A 27,751-nucleotide genomic window follows, 5' to 3' on the forward strand; every position below is an offset into this window, starting at 1 on the left:
TAGGGACTAGATTGGGACTTGTGGAATGCCTGAATATAGCGATAGCCCCGTACACATTTTCTTTTTAAAATATACATTACCAGTCTCTGAGTAATTAAGTGCCTCATCAAACGTACAAAAAGGCAATAGAGGTTAGGGTTGTAAACAATATGCAGTTGATGAATTTAGTCACAACAGCGGGTGGCACAAAGTTTAAACTAGGTATGTTAAAGGTCAGAAAATTATTTAAGGGCAAACTGGACCAACTTGTGATCAAAATAAATCACTATGAGACATTGTTACTGAAAGTGAGCCCGACTGACCAAATTTGAGGTTTTGGAATGGTGTGACAAATACAAACTATTAGACTACTCACCTCAGTGTCTCCAGTCTACATTGTGGATCCTTCAGCATGAAAGAAAGATGCTTGACACCTGAATCCTTCAGGTCGTTGTTACTCAGATCCAGCTCTTTCAGGTAGGAGGGGTTTGACTTCAGAGCTGAGACCAGAGAAGCACAGCCTTCCTCTGTGTCCAGACAGCCTGACAGCCTGTAGAGAGTCAATCATGATTTTGCTAACTGCTTCTGCCATTAAAAAAATGCTTGTGTAGGGCCCCATAAAATGTGTTTTATCTTTTCACAAATTCTGTGTATGAATGGTGGATTAGTGGACATCAGAGGGGTGGAATGAAGATTAGTTCTAATGTTGGATATTCTTGGACTAACAGAAATGTTTTATTTATTATGTAAGAAGGCCTGCTGGGATGTCTGACAGGGTTTGGTCATTACCAGGGATGGAGGCTTGGACCTGCTGGCAGCTCAGGCTGGAGGTGGGAACACAGCAGACATTTGGATTCCCCTTTTGGTGTGTTGCCCCTCTGTTGTGTTGTTGTCATGTTTATTGTTGTGTTATCAATGCAGGTGGTATTTATTATAACTCACCTCAGAATCTCCAGTTTACATTGTGGATCCTCCACCAAAGCAGAGAGATGCTTCACTGAATCCTCTGGCTGATTGTAGCTCAGATCCAGTTCTTTCAGGTGTGAGGGGTTTGACTTCAGAGCTGAGACCAGAGTAGCACAGCCTTTCTTTGTGATTCCACAGCCTGACAGCCTGTAGAGAGTCAATCATGATTTCACAAATTGCTTCTGCCCTTAAAATCCTCCCTTTGCAGGGCCCCATAAAATGTGTTAAATCTTTTCCCAAATTCCATGTTAACCATTTAATTTTTTTGTGATTCTGGTTTTGATGTCACACCTCCATTTGAACATTCTAGACAGTACTGGTGTGCGGGTCAACTGTTTCTTCATCTGCAACCGCCCACAATTCTTAATAACCTATCCTCAACTATATGGATAAAGTGTAATTCTCAATCCCATATCCACCCTGAACATGCAAATACAGAAAAAGCTGCTTTAACACACAATTCAGGCATCATTGGCCCAAGAGGCTATATTGTTTACAATGCAAAAGAGTAAAACGATTCCCTGCCGAAACGTAGACAAAGGTCTGTCACAAAATGCGTTTAAATATATTTATTATTTTTCCTTCATCACTATATCATGTTATCTTGATCACCCAAGATGGCAACGCATGCACTTTGCGAGGCCCAGGGTCTACCCAGATTTAGCAAATTAGCAGTAATTTACTTAATAGCTCTCCATTTATTCACTCACTATAGCCTGACATACACTCTATATAGCTGACCAGAACTTCTGGATATTGGAGCACAATGCACAAAGAGTTGGAGCACAATGCACAAAGAGCGTTTTTGACAACTTACGACTTACACTGGCAAATGCAAGGGCACCCCAGGTGATGCTAACAACATCGACAAAGGGAAGTGCACGGAGGCGGTGTCGAGATCGTAAACATAGCTGAGGGAGATGTGGTGGCTTCCAAGAAAAGCTAATGCAAACCCCCCACCGGCTTCCACTACCTAGCCATTTCCATGCTAGCGTCCGTTCACTGGCGAACAAAACGGATTAAATAAAACAAAGAACTATTTCACAAAAAGGTTTATGGATTGCAGCGCCATGATTGTCACAGAATAGTGGCTTAAAAAAAACATACCCAACAACACAATTGAGCTAGAAGGGCGCGATGTTCCCCAGATGCTAATGCTACGTTAGTAATGAAAGAGCCGCAGGCTACCATTAGCAAACAGCAGAGGGTACATCCCGAGGGTGCTCACACCATAGCAGGGGATTTCATTCACACAAATCTGAAAACGTTTTTTCCCCAAATTCCACCAAAATGTCTCCTGCCCTATCAGCAGAAACCATACACTAGAGTCTAGACCATGTGGACACAAAAATTCCAGAGGCTTACAAAGCTATTCCCTTCCCCCACCTGGGACAGTCTGATCACCTTTCACAGTTCCTATTCCCCAAGTATTTACCCCTCATTAAACGTGTGAAACCATCAGTGAGGACAGTCAAAGTGTGGCCAGAGCGATTGGACCCACTTCAACAGCACCAGTTTGAATACACAGACTGGAGTTTGTTTGCCACTCAAGCAACCCTTGACTCCCATACGGACATTGAATCATATGCTTCTTCCATTCTGGATCACATCAACATCTGCACCAACAATGTCACCACCCATACACAAATAAAGACCTTCCCCAACCAGAACCCGTGGATGAACAGAGAGGTCCGACAACTGCTATCGGCACCCAATGCAGCTTTTAGATCCGACACTGCGGAGGCCTGCAGCTCATCCAGGGCCAACCTGAAAAGGGGCATCAAAATGGCAAAAAATCACCGCAAACACATCAACAACAATTCCAAACCCTGAGGCATCTTGCAAGGCATCAAAGCCATCATAGACTACTGGCCAAAGAACCCTACCCCGACAGCCAGCACTGGCTGAATTCTGATTCACTGGCAAACCTGAAAAGGGGCATCAAGATTATAAAAAATTACCACCAACTGCGGATTGAGGAGCACTTCCACAACAACTCTGAACCTCGATGCATGTGGCAGGGCATCCAATCCATCACAGACTACAGGCCAAAGAAACCCTACCCCCACAGCCAGCGACATCTCCAACACTGGCACGTTAAACGGGTTCTATGCTCACTTTGACAGGAAGAATAAAGATCAAGCCATTAAATCTGAACTCCCTCCAGACGACATCCCCCTCAGCCAATCTACTGCAGATGTGCTGTTTGCACTGAGCAAGGCTGCTGGTCCTGATGGCGTCTCCGAGCGTGTGCTCAGAGCATGTGCTGGGCAGCTGGCCGAGGTCTGTAGTGACATTTTCTGCATGTCTCTAGTCCAGGCGGTTGTCCCCACGTGCTTCAAGAAGGCAACCATTGTGCCAGTGCTGAAACTGCGTCTTGCCGGAAAGGTTTTTGACCTGTCGCACTCAGCCCTACGATCATGAAGTGCTTCGAAAGACTAGTTCTGGCCCACCTTAAGTCCTGCCTGGATCCCTACCAGTTCGCCTACTGGTCGAACAGGTCTACAGAGGACGCCATCTCCACAGCTATTCACTCTGCCCTGACCCAGCTGGACAAAACCAATACCTATGTAAGAATGCTATTCACAGACTTCTGATCAGCATTCAACATGTTCATCCCTAGGCTCCATGACCTGGGGATCAGCCCCTCTCTCTGCAACTGAACTTTGGACATCCTAACCAACAGACCTTAGTCAGTCAGGTTAGACAACTTCACTGCACCTTTAGAGTAGGCAAAATGTGATGGTAATTATTATTAACATTACGGGACTTTATTATAATTATATTTGACCTACTTATAGGTTTTTCTGACCTCAATCTCTGCAACGTGGGAAATATAGGGCCCTACTTGTGTGACAACACATACAGATCAAGGTCAGTCAATAGATAATATGATTTTGCATTTGGCTCAAATTATTTTTTTTTCTACCCGTTTTTCACCATTTAGTTTATCCCCTCCGAATTTCATGATGAAAAAAAGATTACAGTCTGCTACTCTACCACAAGGAGTCGCTACCGAGCAACGTGGCAAGGCAGCCCGGTGTGACTTCCACCCATCCACTCCGGCAGCACTGAGACAAATTACTCTACTATGATGGATCCACAGGCAGAGTCAGTATGATGTAACCAGGCAGTTCCTGAAGAAATCTTGTAGATGGGAAATTCTAGTCCTTATGAGACAACATGGTAGAATGAAGGGATGTCTACAAAATGATAGAGTGTAATAATAATACACTGGGAATGAATGGTGGATCAGTGGACATCAGAGAGGTGGAATGAAGATTAGTTCTAATGTTGGATATACTTGGACTAACAGAGAAGTATTATTTATTATGTAAGAATATGTTTTTTGTCATGATGGTTCTGTTAGTTGTGGTTTGTTTCCTTCCAGGCCTGCTGGGATGTCTGACAGGGTTTGGTCTTTACCAGGGATGGAGGCTTGGACCTGCTGGCAGCTCAGACTGGAGGTGGGAACACAGCAGACATTTGGATTCCCATTTTGTTGTGTTGCCCCTCTGTTCTGTTGTTGTCATGTTTATTGTTGTGTGGTCAGTTCGGTTGGTATGCATTATTGCTCACCTCAAAGTCTCCAGTCTACATTCTGGATCCTCCATCAAAGCAGAGAGCTGCTCCACTGAATCCTCTGGCTGGTTGTAACTAAGATCCAGCTCTTTCAGGTGTGAGGGGTTTAACTTAAAAGCTGAGATCAGAGAAGCACAGCCTTTCTCTGTGATTCCACAGCCTGACAGTCTGGAGAGAGATTATCAAAATGAGGATTATCAAACAGAACAATTATAGAAAATGACCAATGCTGGGGGGGGGGGGGCAATTTGCATGACTGTACTTACAGAGCAATTCTGCAGGTTTTGACCACTGGCAGCAACCCCAGAAGACCTTCCTCTGATGTGGAGTATTTCTTCAGGTCAAACACATCAATCTCCTCTTCTGAAGTCAGTAACACAAAGGACAGAGCTGACCACTGTGCAGGTGACAGTTCTTCTCTGGAGGGACGTCCTGAACTCAGGTATCTTTGGATCTCCTCCACTAGAGAACGGTCATTCAGTTCATTCAGACAGTGGAACAGATTGATGCACCTCTCTGAAGAGGGATTCTCCCTGATCTTCTCCTTGATGTACTTCACTGTTTCGACATGGCTCTGTGAGCTGCTTATGGTCTTTGTCAGTAGACCTCGTAAATGCTTCTGATTTGACTCCAGTGAGAGACCCAGAAGGAAGCGAAGAAAAAGGTCCAGGTGTCCAGTCTTACTCTGGAAGGCTTTATCCACAGCAGTCTTGTAGAATGTGACTTGGTCTCTTAACTGCACTACAACGTTCCTGTCGGTTGATTGTTGTTCATCCATTAGATTCTCATTGTTGTTGATGAATGAGAGAAACACATATACAGCAGCTAGAAACTCCTGAATGCTCAGATGGACAAAGCAGAACACCTTGTCGTGATTCAGTCCACATTCCTCTTTAAAGATCTGTGTACAGACTCCTGAGTACACTGTTGCTTCACTAACATCAATGCCACAATCTTTTAGGTCTTCTTCATAGAAAATCAGATTGCCTTTCTGAAGCTGTTTAAAGGCCAGCTTTCCTAGTGTCAGAATGTTCTCTTTACTCCAGTGTGTATTGGTCTCTTTATTCCCCTCGTACTTTACATTCCTGTGTGTGGACTGAAACACAAGGAAGTGTGAGTACATGTCTGTTAGGGTCTTGGGCAGCTCTACTTTATCATCTGTAGTCAACAGTAACGATCCAACAGAAGACTGGTATGTGACACATGATGTGGAGGCTCCTTGATGTCTTTGTGTGTAAGATGATTCTGCTGGCCAGGTCCTCTTCAGTGAATCTTTTCCTGATATACTCTTCTTTCTGTGTGTCATTGAACCCTCTCACCTCTGTCACCTGGTCAACACACCATAAAGGAATCTGATTGGCTGCTGCAGGTCTGGTAGTTATCCAGAGGAGAGCAGAGGGAAGCAGATTCCCCTTGATGAGGTTCGTCAGCAGCACATCCACTGAGGTTGACTCTGTCACATCACAACAGCTCTTGTTGTTCTTGAAGTCAAGGGGCAGTCGGCACTCATCTAGACCATAAAATATGAACTGAACTTTGTATTTGTTGTAGTCAGAGATTCTTGCTTTTTTGGTTTCCATTGAGAAATGATTGATGAGCTGAATCAAACTGAGTTCTTTCCCGTTCATTAAATTCAGCTCCCTAAAAGGGAGAGGAAATACAAATTGGACATCATGATTGGCTTTTCCTTCAGCCCAGTCCAGAATGAAATTCTGCACAGAAACAGTTTTTCCAATTCCAGCGACTCCCTTTGTCATCACAGTTCTGATAGGTTTGTCTTGTCCAGGTAAGGGTTTGAAGATGTCATTACATTTGATTGCTGTCTCTGGTCTTGCTTGTTTCCTATTTGCAGTCTCAATCTGTCTCACCTCATGTTCATTATTGACCTCTCCCTTTCCACCCTCTGTGATGTAGAGCTCTGTGTAGATCTTATTGAGAAGTGTTGGGTTCCCTTGTTTAGCGATACCCTCAAATACACACTGAAATGTCTTTTTTAGGTTAGATTTGTGTTCACGACAAATCACAGCAAGCTCACCTGAATGAACAAATACAGAATATTGTGTCTTTACACAATGACAATTGAAGGATTGTATTGTAATCTTCTCTGTCTCAACACTTTCTTATTCTATGTTAAATTATTCAACACATCACTACTAGAAGAGGCCACCAGATGTTGTCTTAAGGCTGCTACATTATTATTGAGTTAAACAGCAACATAAAGCTTTTAAATAATCCTCATAATGACACATTCAACAGTAAAGTCAGACAACTCTTACTTTTCTCCAGTGTGTCAGCAAGTTCCTTCTGGTTCATCTTCCTCAGGACATGTGATCATCAGAGCCCCCTCTTTGGCCCTGATCTCCTGCTTCTCATCTTCAGGGTCCAAACCTTCCTCATCCTCCCTCTGACTCTTAAAGCCTTCTGGGAGATCTGAACTCAGCATTGTCTTAAACCTCTTCAACTCTTTCTTCACAAATGTCATGATATTCTGTTCAAGTATCTGAAGGGGGAGAGTAAAAAGGTTAACATTGGGCTGAATCAAAGTTAATTGGTTAAAATTGTTCTGATATTTAATTAATTGACTGACAGATTAAGTTTACTTGAATTAAAGAGAAACAAATGTACATAAGGACCACATACACTGAATATGGAGGAAAGGTCTTTTTGATGACTCTGTACAGGCCAACAACTGAGAATCTCTGACTCTGATCTCTCCTGTGTGTCTCTGTGGACAAAACATGACATTACATATACACCCCCAGAGTGAACCACTTTCAGGATAAACAAACGTTTTTATAATTTAAAAAACTATTTTTGCCTTTAATCTAAAACCTAGACCTAAAAGAAAGAAGGGATAAAGAAACCAAAAAAGAAACCAGGCGATTAAAAGTGAGAAATGTTGCTGCCCATGCTGGATTCGAAGCCGGGTCGGCCGGGTGGATTCGAAAATAGTACATCTTAACTTCCCTTAACTTTTCCCAGTCATTCTCTATGGTCTTATCAAAACGGATGGTCTTATCACTACGGATGTCATATATTTCTGTCCGCTAGTTGGTTTTGTATTGGTTATGTGGCGCTGTAACCTCTTTCCCATATGCTAACGTTATTTGGAGTTTCAGTAGTTTTAGTCAGTCTGTTGTAGGAATGTCAGTCTGTTGTTGTAATTTAAATACGTTTAACGGTAAATATTTTATTCCATTGATGTCCGCCTTTATTGTGACAAATTTAACTCGGTACAACGTTGACTAGTCAACTTCGCTAGCTACATCGCTGGCTGTATTTCACCGATCATCTTTTCTCAGCATCACTTACCGTACTCCCGATACTGTAAATCAGGTAAGTCACCTTCCATTATGTGTACACGTCTTGGGCTGAGAGGTGTATTGAACCTTTTTAATCTGGGCTATACTGCTATGTTTTTGTTTCCAATTATGTTAATATTAAAATGTCAATGATTCCTGTCTAGCATTGCCACCCACGATGATGTTTTAATTCATTAAACCCCCTAAAATGTTTCATTGATTAATATGTCAATCAACTGTTTAAAATGATTACCTATTAAAGAAGCGCCAGTTATCCACTAACACAGCCCCATCCCCAACTACACCTGTCACTGCAACCCAAACGCCAGCGGCACCCTCTCACATTTCCACTGTTCTTGCCCAGGATTTGGATAGAGGAATGATGAGTCTATCACCATCTAATTGTACTGTCCATCTGAGGGAGCATTATATTTTTAATCAATCAGTTCCAAATTAGTGATCGATTAAATCGCTACTCTGATGTCAGTGATCAAATGTTTTTTCTGTACCCTCAGGCTCACCTGCAGCATTTTTGTATGCTGGTAGAAGTTGTGGTATAAGGGTTTGCATGCTGGTAGAAGTTGTAGTTTAAGGTTTTGCATGCTGGTAATGAGTTGTGGTTTAAGATTTTGCATTCTGGTTGAAGATGTGGTTTAAGGGTTTGCATTCTTACCCAGCCTGACTTACAGTGGATGGGAAGAAACTGTTCCTGAGCCTGCTGAGACCTGTAGCGCCTGTCTGATGGTAGAAGGGCAAACAGTTTGTGGTATGGATGTGAAAGGACCCTGATGATGCCTGTTATGGAAATTTGGAACTAAGGTGGATTTGAGAAATGTCTGTCTTTCCATTGGTTGGTATGTAAAGTTTTACTTTGATTGTGACACACGTCTATATAATATCAGAGGATTATTAGGTATTTGGGCCATGTCCTCCTGCCTAGACAAAGAAGTGTCAGTCCTTACTGTTCCTTAGGAATGTAGGAGAGGGGGATCTGGTATTTGTGTAGGGGGGCATCCTTGACCGGCACCAGCGGATTAGAGGGTTACTCGTAAATTTGTATAACCCATTAGTGTCTATCTGTGGTTGGTCCAGATGCTATGAGTCCTCCTCAAGAGTTGAGAAGGTTACCCATGTGGGGGGACAGCCCGCCCTTTGGGTAAAACCTGACACAAGACAGATGGGCAACAACTTACCACACCCCTTTTTCTATGTAATATATACGGATTGTGCATGTATTGAGTTAGAGACTCCTCGGACGATTATGTTGGTAAGCGTTTGACACGTCTTTGTTATTTGCAAGTAATAATTAATAAAACTGTTACTTGTGCCGAGAGTATTTCATCTCTGTACTTCGTTCTTAAAGAGTTCTGATCGATAAAATTACCATCACATGCCCCGCGCCCTGCACAGACACCACTTGCACTGGAGATCGGCTATGGCAGGAAACTGGGCACCAGTGATGTGCTGGGTGGTTTATATGGAATCATTCATAATTCGCCTGCAAGGAGATACGAACTCGGGACCTATAGTTAACAGGTCTGCTTGTCTAACCACTACGCTATTTAACAAGGGGTAGTCAGTCACCCAGTCAGTCACTCAGTCACTAAGACACATTCGCTCTTCTTGTCCGGCTCCACTTACGCGGTCCGGCAAAAATATATAGTATTGTCAAGCCTTCCAAATTCACCTCATCCTAGTCTGTGCCAGGCTCTTCCTCTCTCATGTTTGCCTAGGTATGTTTGTGCGCCAGATCCGGGCTCCTCCGATCCAGTTCCTGCTCTCCTCCACATCTCCACTACTCCTCAAGTCTCCACACCAGCGGTTCATCTCCTCATCAGCTTTGCCATCAAATACCCTGGTTTCCTGTCCGCTCGTCACTAGATTGTTGTTGTTCACTACTCGGTAGTTACGTTCACAGCCGCTCTATACGTTAAGAGTACACCTGTTTGAGTTGTTGTTCTTCCCTACTAACACTATTCTCCTCTGTTCAAAGATCCACCTTATCCCGCCTACAAACTTGTCCACTTGCCAGCCTACCTGCCTACCCCACTGCCCTGTCTGCCTCGCCCTGCCTGTCTACCTCCCAGCCCAACCCTCACCCCTCTGGCCCGGCCTCAGTCCTTCCACGCCAACCCTTGAGTTTCATTGCTTGTTTCTGGTGTCGTGCACTTGGGTTCACTAGTGGCAGCTCCCATAACAAGTATATAATATCATTCATAATTATATATAATTCCATACTTTTATATAAAATGTACCTTACCAAGTAGGGACCTTGGCCTATTTGGTAAGGAACACTGTGTTGAGTTAAATCATTTGTGTTCAATTGTATTGTTATGGAAATTTTGAACTAAACCCTCTGCAAAGTTATTTAAAGAAAGGTTCCACTTATAGGACACATCGAGGAATCCTATGGTTTTACTAAGTTTATTTTTAGTAAGAATGCAATAGGCCTAGCACATTGTATCCCAATCCAGACCTCATGTATCAATCGTGCGTCTGCACAAATATGTGCATAAACCATTCGTACGCCAGTTTGGACGCAAAGGTTGGCATTTATCAATGTTGATCTTAAAGGGAAAGTGTACATGTGTTTATGCAAATTCCAACCCATGTGTATGCACAGCCTAGCAGTTGATGCAGATAAATGCTATGATATTTTGGAAAAGCTGGCTGAGGAATGTTCATAAATACACAAGGGCAGATTGATATAAATAGAAACATTAATACATAAATATGCACAATTTCCCTGCACAAACACTTTCCTCCAACATGGTATAGGATAAGATTGTTAGAAACGTCCAGGCCTAGACAAAATGAAAATAGTTTCCCAAGGCAAATTAGGCCAAGCAATTTAATATGACCCATTTACGTTCCAAATCCACGGCTGTTATAATTGTCATTTTAAATAGACCAGACCTATGAGCTCATCTATGGCAGCCCTGATACTATTGGAGGACATAGCAAATAGTGCTATTCAACGTGAGTGCAGATTCAGGGACCATGACGACTTTTTTAGACATGGTGATGCGTGGCTTTTAAGCCGATATCGGTTCCCAAGAGCCTTTGCTTTTGGACATTTGCCAGGAGCTGACATGAGTTGGAGAGGCGAAAAAAATCACACCCGTTCCATTCCAGTGCCAATCCAAGTCCTGTCCGTTATAGGTTTTTTGGCCACTGGAATGTTCCAGAACGAAATGGCAGACCAGTCAGGAATATCTCAGTCCTCCCTTTGCCAGTTATTGCTGCCGGTGTTGAACAGGCTTGTTCGTCAGACCCCCAGATACATTCGGTTCCCATACACTGCTGCTGAGCAGACAACGGTCAAGAGGCCATTTGCAGATGTGCCTGCTGGTGGTGGTTTGTCGAATGTAATGGAGCCATACTGCACTCTACACAAAAATATTTTTTTCAAATTGTGTCATTCCAACTTTAAATAAAAAGTATAGGCATGCCAACACCAAACTGAAGTCAAATGTATTTCAATTAAGAGTAACTACAACATTATTTAGATGAAGACTTTCAAAGTCTCACTGATGTTCTATAACACTTCCGAAATGTTACTTAATTCCTGCGTATGCAGGAATGCCTCTGTGAGGACTCTTCCACCTTTGTGACTGTCAAGGGGTGCGGGGGTAAGGAACCAGGCGCAGGCAGAAGGCAGTCGATGTCTGTGGTTTGGACGCTGGTTCGGTGGATGGCAATTTGCTTTTTTGTGTCTATTGTCAAGTAATTTCTCTTCATTCTCTGTCAGAGTTCTCACTTCAGATGTGGCCACATTCACAGCAGCAGACCCTTCCTGCCATGCTGAATAGTTTTGCCTGTTAATCAGGCTGCTTGACTGATTTCCAAAAAGGGCATGTTTTTTTTTCTTTCTTTCTTTCTGTTTTTTTACCTCCGAAATAAAAACTTCTATTTCACATTGTGCACAGGGCGTGGAGCAGGCATTGGCTGCTCCAGGCTGTCAATGGGCTCCACCACTGGGGGTGAGACCAGGTACGGCGGATCATGGAAGCACCACCAGTCTTCACACCTGCCGACATCAGGGAGGGCTTCTACATGCCCCACTCGAGGTGTCGCCCAAAGCCTTGGAGCTGGCACCGGGCACAAGACGAGACAAGACAAATGAAGGGGTCTGGGGTGAGTTCATGAACCATGGGAAACCAGGAAAAACAGGAGACGACAGAGCTGTCCGTCACCTCACCGTCAAAGATATATATTATTATATATTATAAATCATATATTATACCACTTATAATGAAATGTTATATAAACATACTGTTTAAAAGAAGACCAGTGTTGGAGAATGACTTATGTGAGGACAGCTGCGTTCCAACACAGACCAGGGTGATAATAATGACAAACCCTGGTTCACTGCTTAACTCAGACTGTTGCGCTTGGAAAAGGAGGAGGCTTTCAAGAGCAGGACAGAGACATACAGAGGAGCTAAATACAGGTTTGGTAAGGCAGTGAGGGAAGCCATGCACCTGCATGATGAGAGACTACACCAGCAGTTCTCAGCCGATGACTCTGCTTCTGTTTGGAGAGACCTCAAGCAGATTATCAACTACAAGACTAACCCCCCCCCCCCAACTCCATTGACGACCTGCAACTTGCCAATGACCTGAATGAGTTCTACTGCAGATTTGAAAGACAAAAGTGTGGTCCTGACAATATACCTTCTCCCTGTGTGTCCAGCCATCAACACCAACCCCCCACCACCAGGGCCCATTCACAATCACCTATCCCAATCATCCCCACCACCAGGGCCCATTCACAATCACCCAACCTAATCATCCCCCCCACGGGGGTCCATTCACAATCACCCATCCCAATCATCCCCACCACGGGGGTCCATTCACAATCACCCATCCCAATCATCCCCACCACGGGGGTCCATTCACAATCACCCATCCCAATCATCCCCACCACGGGGGTCCATTCACAATCACCCATCCCAATCATCCCCACCACTGGGGCTCATTCACAATCACCCATCCCAATCATCTCCACCACGGGGGTCCATTCACAATCACCCAACCTAATCATCCCCACCACGGGGGTCCATTCACAATCACCCATCCTAATCATCCCCACCACCGGGGCCCATTCACAATCACCCATCCTAATCATCCCCACCACCGGGGCCCATTCACAATCACCCATCCCAATCATCTCCACCACAGGGGTCCATTCACAATCACCCATCCCAATTATCCCCACCACCGGGGCCCATTCACAATCACCCATCCCAATCAACCCCAATCTCTGTCACTACAATGGAACCTGAAGGAAGAAGTTATCGGTCTATTCAAGAGACAAAACCCCCGATAAGCAGCAGGGCTTGACGGTGTCTCCCCATTCACCCTTATTCACTGTACAGATCAGCTCTCTGCTGTGTTTACTGACATCTTCAACACCTCACTGGAGACAAGCTGCATCCCGGCCTGTTTCAAGTCCTCCAACACCCCAGTCCTCAAGAAGCCAAGGATCACAGGACTTAACGACAACAGACCAGTTGCCCTAACCTCTGTGGTTATGAAGTCATTTGAGCGCCTTGTACTGTCCCACCTCAAGACCATCACCAACCCTCTACTAGACCCACTGCAGTTTGCCTACAGGGCCAACAGATCTGTGAACCACGTGGTCAAGATAGCTCCTCACTTCATCTTCCAGCATCTAGACTACCCTCAAACCTATGCCAGAATTCTCTTTGTGGACTTTAATTCTGTATTCAACACCATAATTCCCGCTCTGCTTCAGGACAAGCTAGTTCACCTCCACCACAAATAGCATAGATTTATGAACTGTATAGCTTTTGCCACTGCCACTTTTTCTTCAAGTGAAATGACAAGAGAAGTGTAGCCAGCGAAATGATGAAATCCTGAAGAAATCCTGAGACATAAATCGAAATTCCACCAGAAATGGTTGTGTAAGTGGTAGACAAAAACAGCCATTAGCACCACTGTTTCCAGTACTAAACAATTTTTGGATACCTTTTTGGCCAGGTGCAACCACCTTTTGTTTATTCTTTTCTTTACTGTTGGAAGGTAGGGAGCATTAAATCAGTGTCTGATAAACTCCTTTGAATAGTTGCCCATCCAGTTATTCGGTTAAAAGAACATGAATAAGATGTTTATCTGCTGATACATGTGTTTATTTGTGACGGATCTCGAATATACTACAAAACAAAGTCACTTTGTTTAGTAGTAGCGGTAACTAGCATAGTAGTATTCATTTGTCAAAGTGAATCAAATTTCCTACAGGTAGACTTAATATCGTGTTGAATATCTAGAATTGTACGGCTGTCTTACACGTAGGCAATATGTATGTAGAATGATGGGTGACCACTGTCTTAATTGATTAACAGTTAGTTGAAGCTGGCCGTTCTGTCTGATGATTCTTTTTCTTGACTGTTGGAAGGCTATGAACAACTGAGGCTGTATTGCACCGAATCATTCCACACAAAAATTGAGGACTCCTGATTAAACTCTCTACTGAAACCACAACCTGAACCCTCCAGTGCCTCTTTTCTTCCACCAAGATCCACACACAAGATCAAAATCGCCCAGGCACAACACAGGGTACTCGTGGAAGAGGACTTACATTTGTCATGGGGACACAGGGGGCAAATAGCAACCAAGACAATGGGTTACAGTCTTTTATACAGGTACCAAGCTGAGATTCGGAGCACACTCTTAAAGGGTGTGCTCCTAATCTAATCTTGTTATCTTTATAAAAGACACCTGGGAGCCAGAAATCGTTCTGATTGAGAGGGGATCAAATACTTATTTCACTCATTTAAATACAAATCAATTTATAATATTTATTTCGCTCTGGCTGTCGGGGAATCACAGCCAGAGCGAAGGACAACGACCGCCATGGCCGCCATGAAATTCCTAAGCTGCTAGACACCATTAAGCATTGTGTTAAACTGACTAACATTTCTAGGTAAGTTTACCACCACCATAAATAGCGTCTATGAACTGTATGGCTTTGCCACTGGCTGTTTTAACAGCTTATTAGACAGTAATGGACTTACTAGTATCTATTAACATCCTAGGAATAATCATAAGAATTGTGCAATTTCTAGCGAGACTGAAGATGAACTTTTCCATGACAGAAACAGTCACAATATCACCGTATTCAGTTTTAGTTAAGGCTTACTATAACGTAACTACTGTATGTTGTAGCCAGCAAATGTGTTTGTCTATCCTGACCCAAAACACATGCACAGATGCATACTTCAAAAATCCACCAGAAACAGTCGCAATATAATGGTGGACTGGTTTGTTTCAGGCTTACTATAATGTAGATACTGAAAGTTATAGCCAGCGAAGTTTTCATCTATACGGAAAGACGTAGAATGCATACTTCGTTTCGACTGTGAGGAGATATGAACGTGGGACCTACAGTTTACAGGCCCATTTCTCTAACCACTACACCATTTAACAAAGGGAACTCACTCTCTGATCCACTCACTCACTCAAACTAGAAATATTCGCTCTTCTTGGCCAGCTCCGCTTATGCGGTCTGGCAAAAAACAAAACTAGTAAGGGATTACTTATATAACTAACTTGTTACGTTACTCGTTACCAACAATGAATATGACAATACTTGTGGTATTTATCTTAATTGTCACCATGGTACAATGTATAATGCTGGTTAAAACCATGAAATTCCATGATCCATACCTATACCATGGAATAAATGATGCAATAGGATGGTGTTATTTAGGGACATGGAAGGATCATCATATTTTAAGTCTAAAACATGGTCACACTCAACTGAACTATGTAAATCTTGATTTAAATGTTTGTACATTGTGAACATTTGTTTGCCTGTAATGTATTTATTGTTTTAAATGTCAGAGTTGAGGAAGACTACCCGTTGTCATGGCATCAGCTAATGGGAAACCTATTTAGTAAATGAAAAGACAGACTATTTACAATCACTGACCATGATCCATTACTTCCTACCTTTGTTCAGTAGAAAATACTCCCTCTCTGAAGTCAATAGGAGGCCCCATAGACTTGTCACTCTTCAAGGACACACAGGTGGGTACAGGAGAGGCTGTTATTTCCTCTTGGATTGGGCTTCAAAAGAACAGAGACAAACATAACTTATATTTACTGAACCCTAACAGGGAAACATCATTCTTAAAATGTTCATCTCACATCTTGGCTTTGCTTTCATGGTCCACAGAGAGGCTAATTTTAGAGTCAGGGTCCCTCTCATTTTTTCCCCTGGAGTGTGGTATAAGGGTTTGAATTCTGGTAGAAGTTGTGGTATAAGGGTTTGCATTCTTACACAGCCTGACTTACAGTGGATGGGAAGAAACTGTTCCTGAGCCTGCTGGTGCATGAATGAAAAGAACTGCTGTTAAAAAACAGTTTGTGGCATGAATGTGAAAGGACCCTAATGATGCCCCACGCCCTGCACAGACACCACTTGTGCTGGAGATCTGCCATGGCAGGAAGCTGGGCACCAGTGATGTGCTGGGTGGTTTTCATCACCTGTTGCAGGGCCTTCTGGTCGAATATGGTGCAGTTGCTGAACCACACTGTAGCGCAGTTTGTCAGAATGCTCTCGATTGTGCAGTGGTAAAAGTTGACAAGGTTCTTACCTTGTAGTGTCATACATCTTCTAGTGTGTGGTCGTTTCATCCTAACTGTTCTGAATGAACGTGTGTCAGCCTCAACATCCAACGGGGTGCCTATTGCCTTTTCCACAGGTAGGTTATGTCTGTTGAGGTCAAGTTTGTTTACCTCTTTGGCCTTCTCTAATGCAGGTAAAGACATGAGCACAGCCTGTTTCTGAGCAAACTCTTCTCAAATCAGGTTGATGGCTTCAGTTGCTGTTGGAACTGATCTTATACAGTCATCCACATAAAATTCCTTTTAACAGTGTTCAGATTCTTCTCATACACTTTTCATTGTTATCTTCTGCTGTTTTCTTAAGTACAAAGCTAGCACAGCTGGGTGATGAAACTGCCCCAAATAGAAGAAATGTGATTCTGTATTCTGCTAGTCACTGACCTAAATCACCATCAGAGGGAGTACTTTGACCTGATGGAACATGCCCTCAATGTTGGGCATCATGTCTATAGGCTCCTGTCAAAACCTAACAAGAACCCCAAACAGTGTGTTAGACAAATCAGGGCCTTACAGGAGCTCAATGTTGAGGGATCAGCCCCTAAATGAGGCAGCACAATCAAAAACCACACGGATACTCTTCTTCCTCGGGTGGTAGACAGCATGATGTAGAATGTACTACACTCTCCTGTCATCATGAAGCAGCTGGTGTTTTGGTACCTTTTCACCGTGACCTTTCTGAATGAACAGCATCTGTAGTCCTAAAATAACCTTGCTGAACTTCCTAATGAGGGTAAAGGTTCGCTGTTCTGCTATGTAATAATTCTGTGGCATCTTCACATTATCCTTCCGAAAAGGTGGTAGTGTCCATCCTTCAGTATTCAATATAGGTAAAGACATTTTGGTAAAACTTTACTTGAAGTGTAGTGTCATAACATGGCCATAACCCTTTCATAACCATGTCATAACATGCTGTGTCAGCTGACATAACATATGATAGCCTTCATAAACACTACATTTAGTTTATGAAGGCGGTAAATAGTGTGCAGACTGGAGTATGAGTACTGTATTGGTCACTGTACATTCCATAGCCTAGAATTATTTAATAAGGAGGATACGTTTCCTCAATGGCACTTATGGCTTAGGGATCATTTTATATGACTTGAAATGTCGGTAATACTTACTTGAAGTGTAGTGTAATAACATGGTCATTATTCGGTCATAACCTTGTCATAGCATGATATGTCAGCTGGCCTGACATGTCATACTCTGTCATAACATTGTCACAACGCATATATTTAGATACATTTTGACATATTGCATTGTTTTCTGAATGGTTATGAAACTTACGCAAGTCTATCAAAACATTAAAAAAACATTCCAGTTTGTACAGTGTCCCAACTTTTTTGGAATCGGGTTTGTAAATAACCGCTAGCAACCACCTTTCCAGTGAGATCGATTGAACATGTAACATCAGACAACTCTGCTGCTGTGTTTTTGATAAAGCTTCTCTTTCACCCTTGATTTTCGATCAAGTGTGTTCTTACTAAGATAACCACTATACAAAAGATATATTCCAAAATTAGCCATAATAGTGTCATTGATTAAACATGTTTCCTCCTTATTAAATAATTCAGTAAAGAGTAAATGTTCTAGGCTTGTAACGAAGACTCGCGTGGGAGACGCACGCCCCCCCCTCCCGATGTGGTGTTCAGCGTGCGTCATCACCGGCCTTCTAGTCACGCCGCTCCTCCTCCCACGGCACTGTCATGTCTTGTTATTGCACACACCTGGTGTCCATTCCCTCATTAGGTTGCCTATATTAGTTCCTGTGTTTCTGGGCGTCTTTGTGAGGTATTGTTCTATGTTCGGTGTTGTACTGAGAAGCTCTTAGTGTTGTTTTGAGAAGCACTTGCACGCTTGTTTTTGTGCTTGTGCACTTTGTTTTTTTTGCGTGCCATTGAAAAGAGAAAATACAAGCTACGTTAACCGTCTCCCTGCGTTTGGCTCATTACTTCCACACACACCCTTGTGACAAGGCTATGGAATGTACAGTGACTAATTCAGTACTCATACTACAGTCTGGACACTATTTTTCATAAACTAAATGTATTAGTCATTGCAAACTTAACACACACAAACGTAAAATTACAGTGAATCACTGGAAGCTGAGTTGTCAGCTAATTACTGTAATCATACAGCAGACTTCCTTTCTACAAGATATCATAGGAAGTTGGGGTGCTGGGGATGAGGCTTCATTAGCGTTATTTTAGCAGCAGGAAATTATGCTGGCAGCACTCAGATTTTCTTTATCAAAATAAAAGCCATCATTGAAGAGTATAAGCCAATATAGTTAATCTAGTCTGTGAAAAAGAACAGACAAGAATAACATTGGAACGGACATTAAACATAAAATGTACAGACTAGATTAACTATATTAACTTATATATTTGAAAGATTGCTTTTATTTTGAAAAAGAAAATCTGTGTTAGCACTGCTAGCATAATATCCTGCTGTTAGAAGAACAGTAATGAAGCCTCGAATGGCCATCACTAACGATAACTGACTTTTTTGTCAAAGATGAAAGAATCGTGTAGCTAGCGAAGTGTTTGTCTATCCTGAACAAATCCAAATATCCACCATAACTGTTATTTTAGGCCTCCTATTACGTAGCTACATAGAGTTGTAGCCAGCAAAGTTTTTGGCTGTCCTGAACCTCAAGCATAATGCGTACTGACTTCTACGGAAGGCGAACGCGAGACCTATTGTTCTGGAGCCAGAATCTCTAACCACTACGCTATTTAAGGTCAGTCAATCAGTCAGTTCACTCACTCACTCAGAGACATTCGCTCTTCCAGGTCGGCTCTGCCTACATTGGTCCGGCAAAATCCTGGTGGAATATCTCACAACTAATTAGGTTAATTGGCAATGTCAGTAACAGGATTGGATATAAAAAGATTATACCAGAGAGGAGGAGTCTTTCAGAAGTAAAGACGGGGAGGGTATCAACACAGTGAAAGACTACATACAGTACAACAATTTAAGAATATTTTTTCTCAATGTAGAATTGCAAAGGATTTGCACCATAGACTGTATATATAATGGACGTCGCCCTTTCGCTCTTTTCCATTGGTGAAAAATGAAGCCACCAGTGTCCTGATACGGCGCTGACATCTTGGACTTGCGTCTGCGCAGATAGCGATCTTGGGACCAGTTCTGCGCAGTAGTTATGCGCAGTAGCGAGAAGGAAGTAAAGCCCTAAAGCCACGAAATCAACGGTCCCACCCCTGTGCCCCGCCCTCACTCTCCCTCGCAGAATGCGCATACCGTAATCAATCGCAAGTCCAAGTACAGTACAACCTTTGCTTGTTAAACCTAGACGATGTTATAGCCTAACTTACATCATGTTTAACCTTAATTTAGAATAGGCCTAATACAAAAATAATTGGTAACTTCTAGCTAACGATCACCTGCTAGCTATTAACATGGCTATTAACGAGGCTTGTTGTCTTTTAGCTAACGTTAGCTAGTCCATTACATTTATTTACTAATTAAATAGCTTATACATTTAACTTACCGAAAAAAATTCAAAGATCGATTGGAAATGCCAGATCGGTTAGCACAATGTACTGCAGAACAACCCATTATGTCCGTGTGAAATTATATCAATTATAGAAATTTAGAGATTAAATGTAAAGTTCCAATCTCCTCAGTCCTCCGAAGATTCAGTGGCTCCTCGGCTCAGATAGCTGTCAATCGCAGCTGTGAATCACGACGTCACACCACCGTTTTTAGAGCATTAAATAACTAACTAAAAACAAACTTATTTTAAAAACAAACTCTTGAATTTACATTAGCGTGATACAAACTACAGTAAATGACAGAAACCAGCTTCGGAAAAAATATATTTGAAGGGTAATTTAATTGTTTAGTTGGTCTCGCGTCCCATTGAATAACATGGGGAGGGCGGGGTTTATGACCTATACTGGGACCACTCACCAGGGGGCGATCGAGACGTTTTGGCTTCACTTTTCAGGGCTTGTGCGGCACGCTTGATTTGCACACATTCTGCACGTATTACAACAACATGTCTCCATAGTAAAACAGTCTGGGTGCTAAACTGGCCTGCCTGCAGTCCAGACCTGTCACCTATTGAAAACATTTGGCACATTATGAAATGAAAAATACAACAAAGGTGACCCCGAACTGTTAAGCAGCTGAGATCCTAAATCAAGCAAGAATGGGAAAACTTTCAAAACTACAGCAATTGGTCTCCACAGTCCCCAAATGCTTACAGAGTAGTGTTAAAAGAAGAGCTGATGAAACAAAGTGATAAACATGGAACGTGTTGTTGGCCTCAAATAAAAAATGAGCATATTTTTCAAAAAACAACAACATTTCTCAGTTACAACAATTGATATGTTGTCTTTATAATACTATGTTCAATCGAATACAGAGATGATTGATTTGCACATAAGTGCATTCTGTTTTTTTTATCTGTATTTTACGTAGCGTCCCAACTTTTTGGAAACTGGGTTGTAGACCTGAAAACATTCAGTGTGACAAATACGCAATAATCGAGGAAACCAGGATGGGGAAGTTGTTTTTTTTATGGCACTGAACCATTGTCTTTATTTTATGACACACATTTTTTGTAAAATCAGTACAATAAAAAAAGGTTTACATGGGTGATAATTTAAAGGAAAAATATGAATGAATTAGCAGTGGAAAATAAGGAATGCAGTTGGTTTTATACAGGCGTACTGCATGATTGAATTAACCTTTTCACGCGTGAGTTTCAAATATTGCTTACCGACCCCCCAGCGTGAGTTTCTTTGCGTGTGACTACAGTACTCTGCAGCATTTGAATTCATGCCAGCATTTGAACAGTCACCTTGCTAGGTAAGGAACACTACATGCATTGCATTGCAAGCTTCTCTCGTTGACTCGAATTCTAAGAGCTGCAAAAGTTGGTTGATTTATAACTGTAGCTAGCTAGAAAACTTCAGCTAACTGCTAGCAAACATCAGCTGCCCGCTAGCTAACATATCGTGACCAGTAATTCAGTGCAATGAAAATGAATAAACTATATAAAATGCATACAACGGGTAACGTAACTTCTAGAAAGTTTTTGCAATGGTTTTGATCGGTAGTAGTCACTAATACAATTAGTTTTTGTGTATTAGCATACGATCACCAGTGTGATCGTACGCTTCAGGGACCACTCTAGCCTGATCACACTGGTGTGACCGTACGCGTCAAACGGTTAAACCATTAACATCCTATCTGGCTCATGTACAAATGCTGAGCAGGACCAGTTGACTTGGATCTTGGATCAGGATGAGTAGAGGAAAGGACCTAAGTGACTTTGAAAAAGGATTTGTTGTTGGCTCACTTCCAGGATGACAGTGCCTCCATGTACACAGGGTGACTGAATGGTTTGATGAGTATGAAAATAATGTTAATCATATGCTATCTCAACCCAATTAAACACCTATGGGAGATTTTGGACCGAAGTGTTAGACAGCATACTCCACCACCATCATCATGTCATAAAATTAGGAAATATCTTTTGGACGAATGGTGTTCCATCCCTCCAGTAAAGTTCCTGAGAATTTTACAGACAAGGTGCATTGAAGCTGTTCAGGTGTCTCGTGGTGCCCAAGACCTTATTGAGACCTTTATGTTGGTTTTTCCTACAATTCTTTTTCTGTCTGTATCTCTCATTCTGTCATGAGAGCGTATTTTGGGTAATAAAACCAACAATGTGCATGATGAGAAAAAGGGAGAGAAGTTACTAGAATCATGGGTTCTCACCTTTGATCAGTAGAAGAATGTCCCTGACGGAACAATAAAGGTAGTAGCATAGAACAGTCACTCTTCATGGACAGACAGCTGGGTACTGGGGAGGCTGGTATCTCCATCTGGACTAGCCCGCTACACAGCAGAGACAAACATTACCTCTCTCGTCTACTCGGAACTGAGATGGGTAGCAAACATCTTTAAAAAAAATATATTCTCACCTCTTAGCTGTGGTACCATGTTCACCAGAGAGACTCATTTTGGAGGCAGTGGTCCCTTCCTCTCTCTCCCTGGAGACACTAAATTTAGACGCAGGCTCCCCCTCTTCTCTCTCCTCAGAAAGACTCATTATAGAGACACATGCACCTCTGTGACACACATTTCCTTAATAAAGATTAACTGTAAAGTCAAGAGGCACAATGTATGGATCCAAAATTAACTGCAAAGGATGACAACTTACCTTGACCAAACAAACATCTAGCCAAGTTACCTCAACGACACAAAACTGACAGTAAGGTACAGCCATTACTAATGTGGACTCCACACTGTAGAGGACTAGAGCTTCCAAGGCCAATTAAATAGAATTTAGTTCCCAAGATAGAGAAATAGTCTTTTACACTTTTAGGATTTTGCAACTCTGTGATTGCCAACCAGTCTCATGTGTTAGTTTAAAAACTCAATCAACATTCTGACATCCTCATTGTGTTCTTTCTTTCATAATTGAAATGTAAAAACTAGACAGGGGAAATGTCCCAGTAGGAGGTCACCATATAACTGTGACTATTCAATGTCCCAGTAGGAGGTCACCATATTACTGTGACTATTCAGTGTCCCAGTAGGTGGTCACTATATTACTGTGATCATTAAGTGTCCCAGTAGGAAGTCACCATATAACTGTGACTATTCAGTGTCCCAGTAGGTGGTCACCATATTACTGTGACTATTCAGTGTCCCAGTAGGTGGTCACTATATTACTGTGATCATTAAGTGTCCCAGTAGGAAGTCACCATATAACTGTGACTATTCAGTGTCCCAGTAGGTGGTCACCATATTACTGTGACTATTCAGTGTCCCAGTAGGTGGTCACTATATTACTGTGATCATTAAGTGTCCCAGTAGGAAGTCACCATATAACTGTGACTATTCAGTGTCCCAGTAGGTGGTCACTATATTACTGTGATCATTAAGTGTCCCAGTAGGAAGTCACCATATAACTGTGACTATTCAGTGTCCCAGTAGGTGGTCACTATATTACTGTGATCATTAAGTGTCCCAGTAGGAGGTCACCATATTACTGTGTCCATTCAATGTCCCAGTAGGTCACCATATTACTGTGACCATTCAGTGTCCCAGTAGGAGGTCAACATATAGCTCTAAGAGTCATTATTCAGTTAAGAGGAAAATAAAAACTGAGCCCTGATCATACTCAGACTGTAGTATAATTAACATCTCACTCTGCTGCATTCCATTCAGTTCATTATGTTTACTGACATACAACGTCACCAGTCTGTGTAAGAGGAAATGCAGCTATTTTTTACTCAATATTCCATGAACAATTTGGTCTGTTTTATAAATAGTAATAACTACGTACCATCACATTAATTCTCCATAGTTCTGCTGTATACATGCACTGAGTGTTTTGCTCACAAATCTGTAAGACAGAAGGATCATCAAGGTTTGAGTCTTGCCCTATTTTAAGAGGAACCTATAGCTCTTTATGCTTCCTCCTTAGCACTAAATGATTACATCCAATTTCTGACTGATATATTCATACCCATGAACATAAATGTCTAGTACTCACCATGAAATATGTGTTTTCCCTGTTCAATGTCTCTGTGTGTTGCAGTGTGCTCCCTCCTGTCCCTCTGTGTACAGTCATGTATAGATAGTAGGACAGTTTGTACCCATCTCATCAGAACTGGTTGGACCAGTTGATCTTGTTGGGAGAAGCTACTCCTTCTAGAGGCCATGTCAAACATCGGCTCATGTCTAATCCTCTGGTAGTTAGTGCATACCATCTTGTCAACACAAATGTTACTGTGTTGGTTTGGTCACTCTTCAAGCCCTAATTAACATTGCTAGCACCTCAGACAGCTGATAAAAAAATTGGTTTGGACAAATGAAAAATATATGCAGGAAATGTCAGATCTCCTACATACCTGTGCTTCAAGAAACAGCCTTTCACGTGGGAGACCGGGGTTCAAATCTTGAGAGAGTAACAAGGATAAACACATTTCATTGCGGGCTGGCTGAACTAGGCTTGCCTGGTTTCTTGTTGTAAATTGATTTCACTACTTAAAATGAAGGGATGTATGTCTGCCAAAAGATTTAGGGATGTATGTCTGCCACAGGACTGAGGGATGTATGTCTGCCACAGGGCTTAGGGATGTATGTCTGCCACAGGTTTTAGGGATGTATGTCTGTCACAGGACTTAGGGATGTATGTCTGCCACAAGAATTGTCTCAAACATCTTGCCTGCTAAAGTACTGTACAAATGGCTCAACTCATCGTATGGTAGGGCTGCACAATATGGAAAGTGGTTGGTAGCTGAGAGAGGAACCTGGGGTCAATGCCACACAGGAGGACTTCAGTGTTTAAAAATTAGGTACAGTGAATTGAAGTCACTAAAGGGAAAAGTGAATTTTCTGGTGCTAGTAACCATCACTTTCGACCCGGCCTGCAGCTATAGAGCCCTTAGATAAAACTGGTCATCTTGGCATTCACAAAGGAGAACACACAGATTCTCCTGACCTGGCTGATAGAGCAGCTAGAATGGAGACAACTAGAGCTGTGTCATGGTAACCTGCATTTGAGCTATGAAGAACATCACCTTGGAATATACATCTGACTTTCACGTTCTGTTACAAGGGTCTGCCAAGAAATGGTTCATAACTGACTGTCTGACGTTTGGAGGAGCAGAACATTTGCGATGACTTTGGAAGTACACCTAATTAGAACCAGTAAACGTTGTCCAGAACCGGAGCTCCCCCCCGTCAATTGGGGGTTGCCTTCTTCATCTCGTGGCATAATCATCAGGACTAGAATTAGTCCAACTGTCAGAAACCAGGCATTACTGAAGACTCGCTGCACCCCGGGAAGTAGAATCCACTTGCAGCTGTGGGACTGTGTGTGTGTGTGTGTGAGATCCATCTTATCTCAGTCCACCTCACAATCGCCCTTAAAGCCAAACTCAGTCTCTCTGGGTCCAACCAGTCCTGTATCGCTGAATCGCTTTCAAGTGTCCTGTACCTGTCAGTGAATTGTCCTTGAGAAGATTAGTTGCAACTGCACAGTACACAATCAGAAATATGTCCATTACATTAGTTTGTTGCTTCTTGCTAATGTATTAAAACACAGTCCTACCAAACACTTAAACTTGTATACCTGAATATCCAATATCTTTCTGTTTCCTTTATCTAAATAGATTAGAACAGTTGTAAACAGTAACAATATAGTGGAAACGTAAACATTTCTGGTGCTTCTGTTCTATTAGTGTAGGAGTTCCACTATTTTCTATAGTTGGTTTAACAACCAACCAGTACCAAACCTACAAGAACAGAAGAACACAATTTCCTATTACTGTTCCAATTACTCATCATCAATTAATATGATTACTTCTAAACAAATATCACACAAACAAACTGAACAGTCACATTCTTATAGTCACTATTCATCCCAACAAATTAGTTCTTACTTAACTAAACCAAATCAAGATGGTAAGATGTATTCTACTCAACCATGTTGGATTCTGTCCAGTTTTGATCCATGGAAAAAAATAAATGCAACCGGAAGTCAGGGGAGGGACATCTTTATTCAGCATGAGTCTACGATGTTAACCTTCCTTCTGTCACGGTTGGCCTTTAGCCACCTCTCCCGTCTCCTGACCCTCTGCCTCCCTGGCCTGTCCCTGCGGCTCCGCCTCCCCGGCCTGTGCCGGCGGCTCCGGGCGCTGAGCCTCCGCCGGTCCGGGTGTGGTCGTCCCGGTCTTGCGGTCGGGAGCCCGCGCCTTTGGGGGGGGGTACTGTCACGTCCTGGCTGTGCCCCTAGCCATCTCTGCGCTGGGCTCGGGGCATAGCCAGGACAGGACAGGCCAGGGAGGCAGAGGGTCAGGAGACGGGAGAGCCGGCGGAGGGACAGGAACCGGCAGGAGAGCCGGCGGCGGGTCGACAGCCGGCGGAGAAGCAGGAGCCGGGGGAACCGGCGGAGGGTCGACAGCCGGCGGAGGAGCAGGAGCCGGGGGAGCCGATGGAGGAATAGGAGACGGGGAAACCGGCGGAGGGTCAGGAGCCGGCGGAAGAGCCGGCGGAGGAGCAGGAGACGGGGGAGCCGGCGGGGGAATAGGAGCCGGCGGAGGAGCAGGAGCCGGGGGAGGCGGCGGAGGGTCCGGAGCCGGCGGGAGAGCCGGCGGAGGAGTAGGAGACGGGGGAGCCGGCGGGGGAATAGGAGCCGGCGGAGGAGCAGGAGCCGGGGGAGGCGGCGGAGGGTCCAGAGCCGGCGGAAGAGCCGGCGGAGGAGCAGGAGATGGGGAAACCGGCGGAGGGTCAGGAGCCGGCGGAAGAGCCGGCGGAGGAGTAGGAGCCGGCGGAGGAGCAGGAGACGGGGGAGCCGGCGGGGGAATAGGAGCCGGTGGAGGAGCAGGAGCCGGGGGAGCCGGCGGAGGGTCCGGAGCCGGCGGAAGAGCCGGCGGAGGAGTAGGAGCCGGGGGAGCCGGCGGAGGAATAGGAGACGGGGAAACCGGTGGAGGGTCAGGAGCCGGCGGAAGAGCCGGCGGAGGAGTAGGAGCCGGCGGAGGAGCAGGAGCCGGTGGAGGAGCAGGAGCCGGGGGAGCCGGCGGAGGAATAGGAGCAGGAAGAGGAATAGGAGACGGGGGAGCCGGCGGGGGAATAGGAGCCGGTGGAGGAGCAGGAGCCGGGGAAGCCGGCGGAGGGTCCGGAGCCGGCGGGAGAGCCGGCGGAGGAGTAGGAGCCGGGGGAGCCGGCGGAGGAATAGGAGCCGGCAGAGGAATAGGAGACGGGGGAGCCGGCGGAGGAATAGGAGCCGGCGGCAGGTCGGCAGCCGGCGGAGGAGCAGGAGCCGGGGGAGCCGGCGGAGGGTCCGGAGCCGGCGGAAGAGCCGGCGGAGGAGTAGGAGCCGGGGGAGCCGGCGGAGGCATAGGAGACAGGGGAGGCATAGGAGACAGCAGGTCGGCAGCCGGCGGAGGAGCAGGAGCCGGGGGAGCCGGCGGAGGGTTGACGGCCGGCGGGGGAGCAGGAGCCGGCGGAGGAGCAGGAGACGGGGGAGCCGGCGGGGGCATAGGAGCCGGTGGAGGAGCAGGAGCCGGGGGAGCCGGCGGAGGGTCAGAACCCTGTGGGAGAGCCGGCGAAGGAGCCGGAGACAGGGAAGCCGGCGGAGGGTCAGGGAGAGCCGGCGGAGGGTCAGGGAGAGCCGGGACAGGCGAGGGCGCCGCTGAGGCCGGGACAGGCGAGGGCGCCGCTGAGGCCGGGACAGGCGAGGGCGCCGTAGGACGATGCGGGGGCTCCTGGGCAGGT

General features: G+C 44.2%; 2 protein-coding genes across 3 annotated transcripts in view; one reads left to right on the forward strand and one right to left on the reverse strand.

Moving 5' to 3' along the window:
- LOC109615477 (NLR family CARD domain-containing protein 3-like) overlaps positions 1–23,804 on the reverse strand; it is a 35,963-nt gene extending 12,159 nt beyond the window's left edge. Inside the window, 10 exon segments of the mRNA XM_034295557.1 lie at positions 356–529; positions 922–1,092; positions 4,525–4,695; positions 4,794–5,693; positions 5,695–6,562; positions 6,804–7,027; positions 7,168–7,252; positions 15,806–15,922; positions 22,238–22,357; positions 22,444–23,804. Of these exon segments, the coding sequence (XP_034151448.1) occupies positions 356–529; positions 922–1,092; positions 4,525–4,695; positions 4,794–5,693; positions 5,695–6,562; positions 6,804–6,840 (2,321 nt within the window). The 5' untranslated portion in view covers positions 6,841–7,027; positions 7,168–7,252; positions 15,806–15,922; positions 22,238–22,357; positions 22,444–23,804.
- Positions 1–27,751, forward strand: part of LOC109615482 (zinc finger protein 501-like) — a 1,152,720-nt gene that overhangs the window by 934,087 nt on the left and 190,882 nt on the right. The gene's annotated exons all lie outside the window — the stretch shown is intronic.

The sequence above is a fragment of the Esox lucius genome, chromosome 11 (assembly GCF_011004845.1).
Source record: "Esox lucius isolate fEsoLuc1 chromosome 11, fEsoLuc1.pri, whole genome shotgun sequence".
Classification (NCBI taxonomy): Eukaryota; Metazoa; Chordata; class Actinopteri; order Esociformes; family Esocidae; genus Esox; species Esox lucius.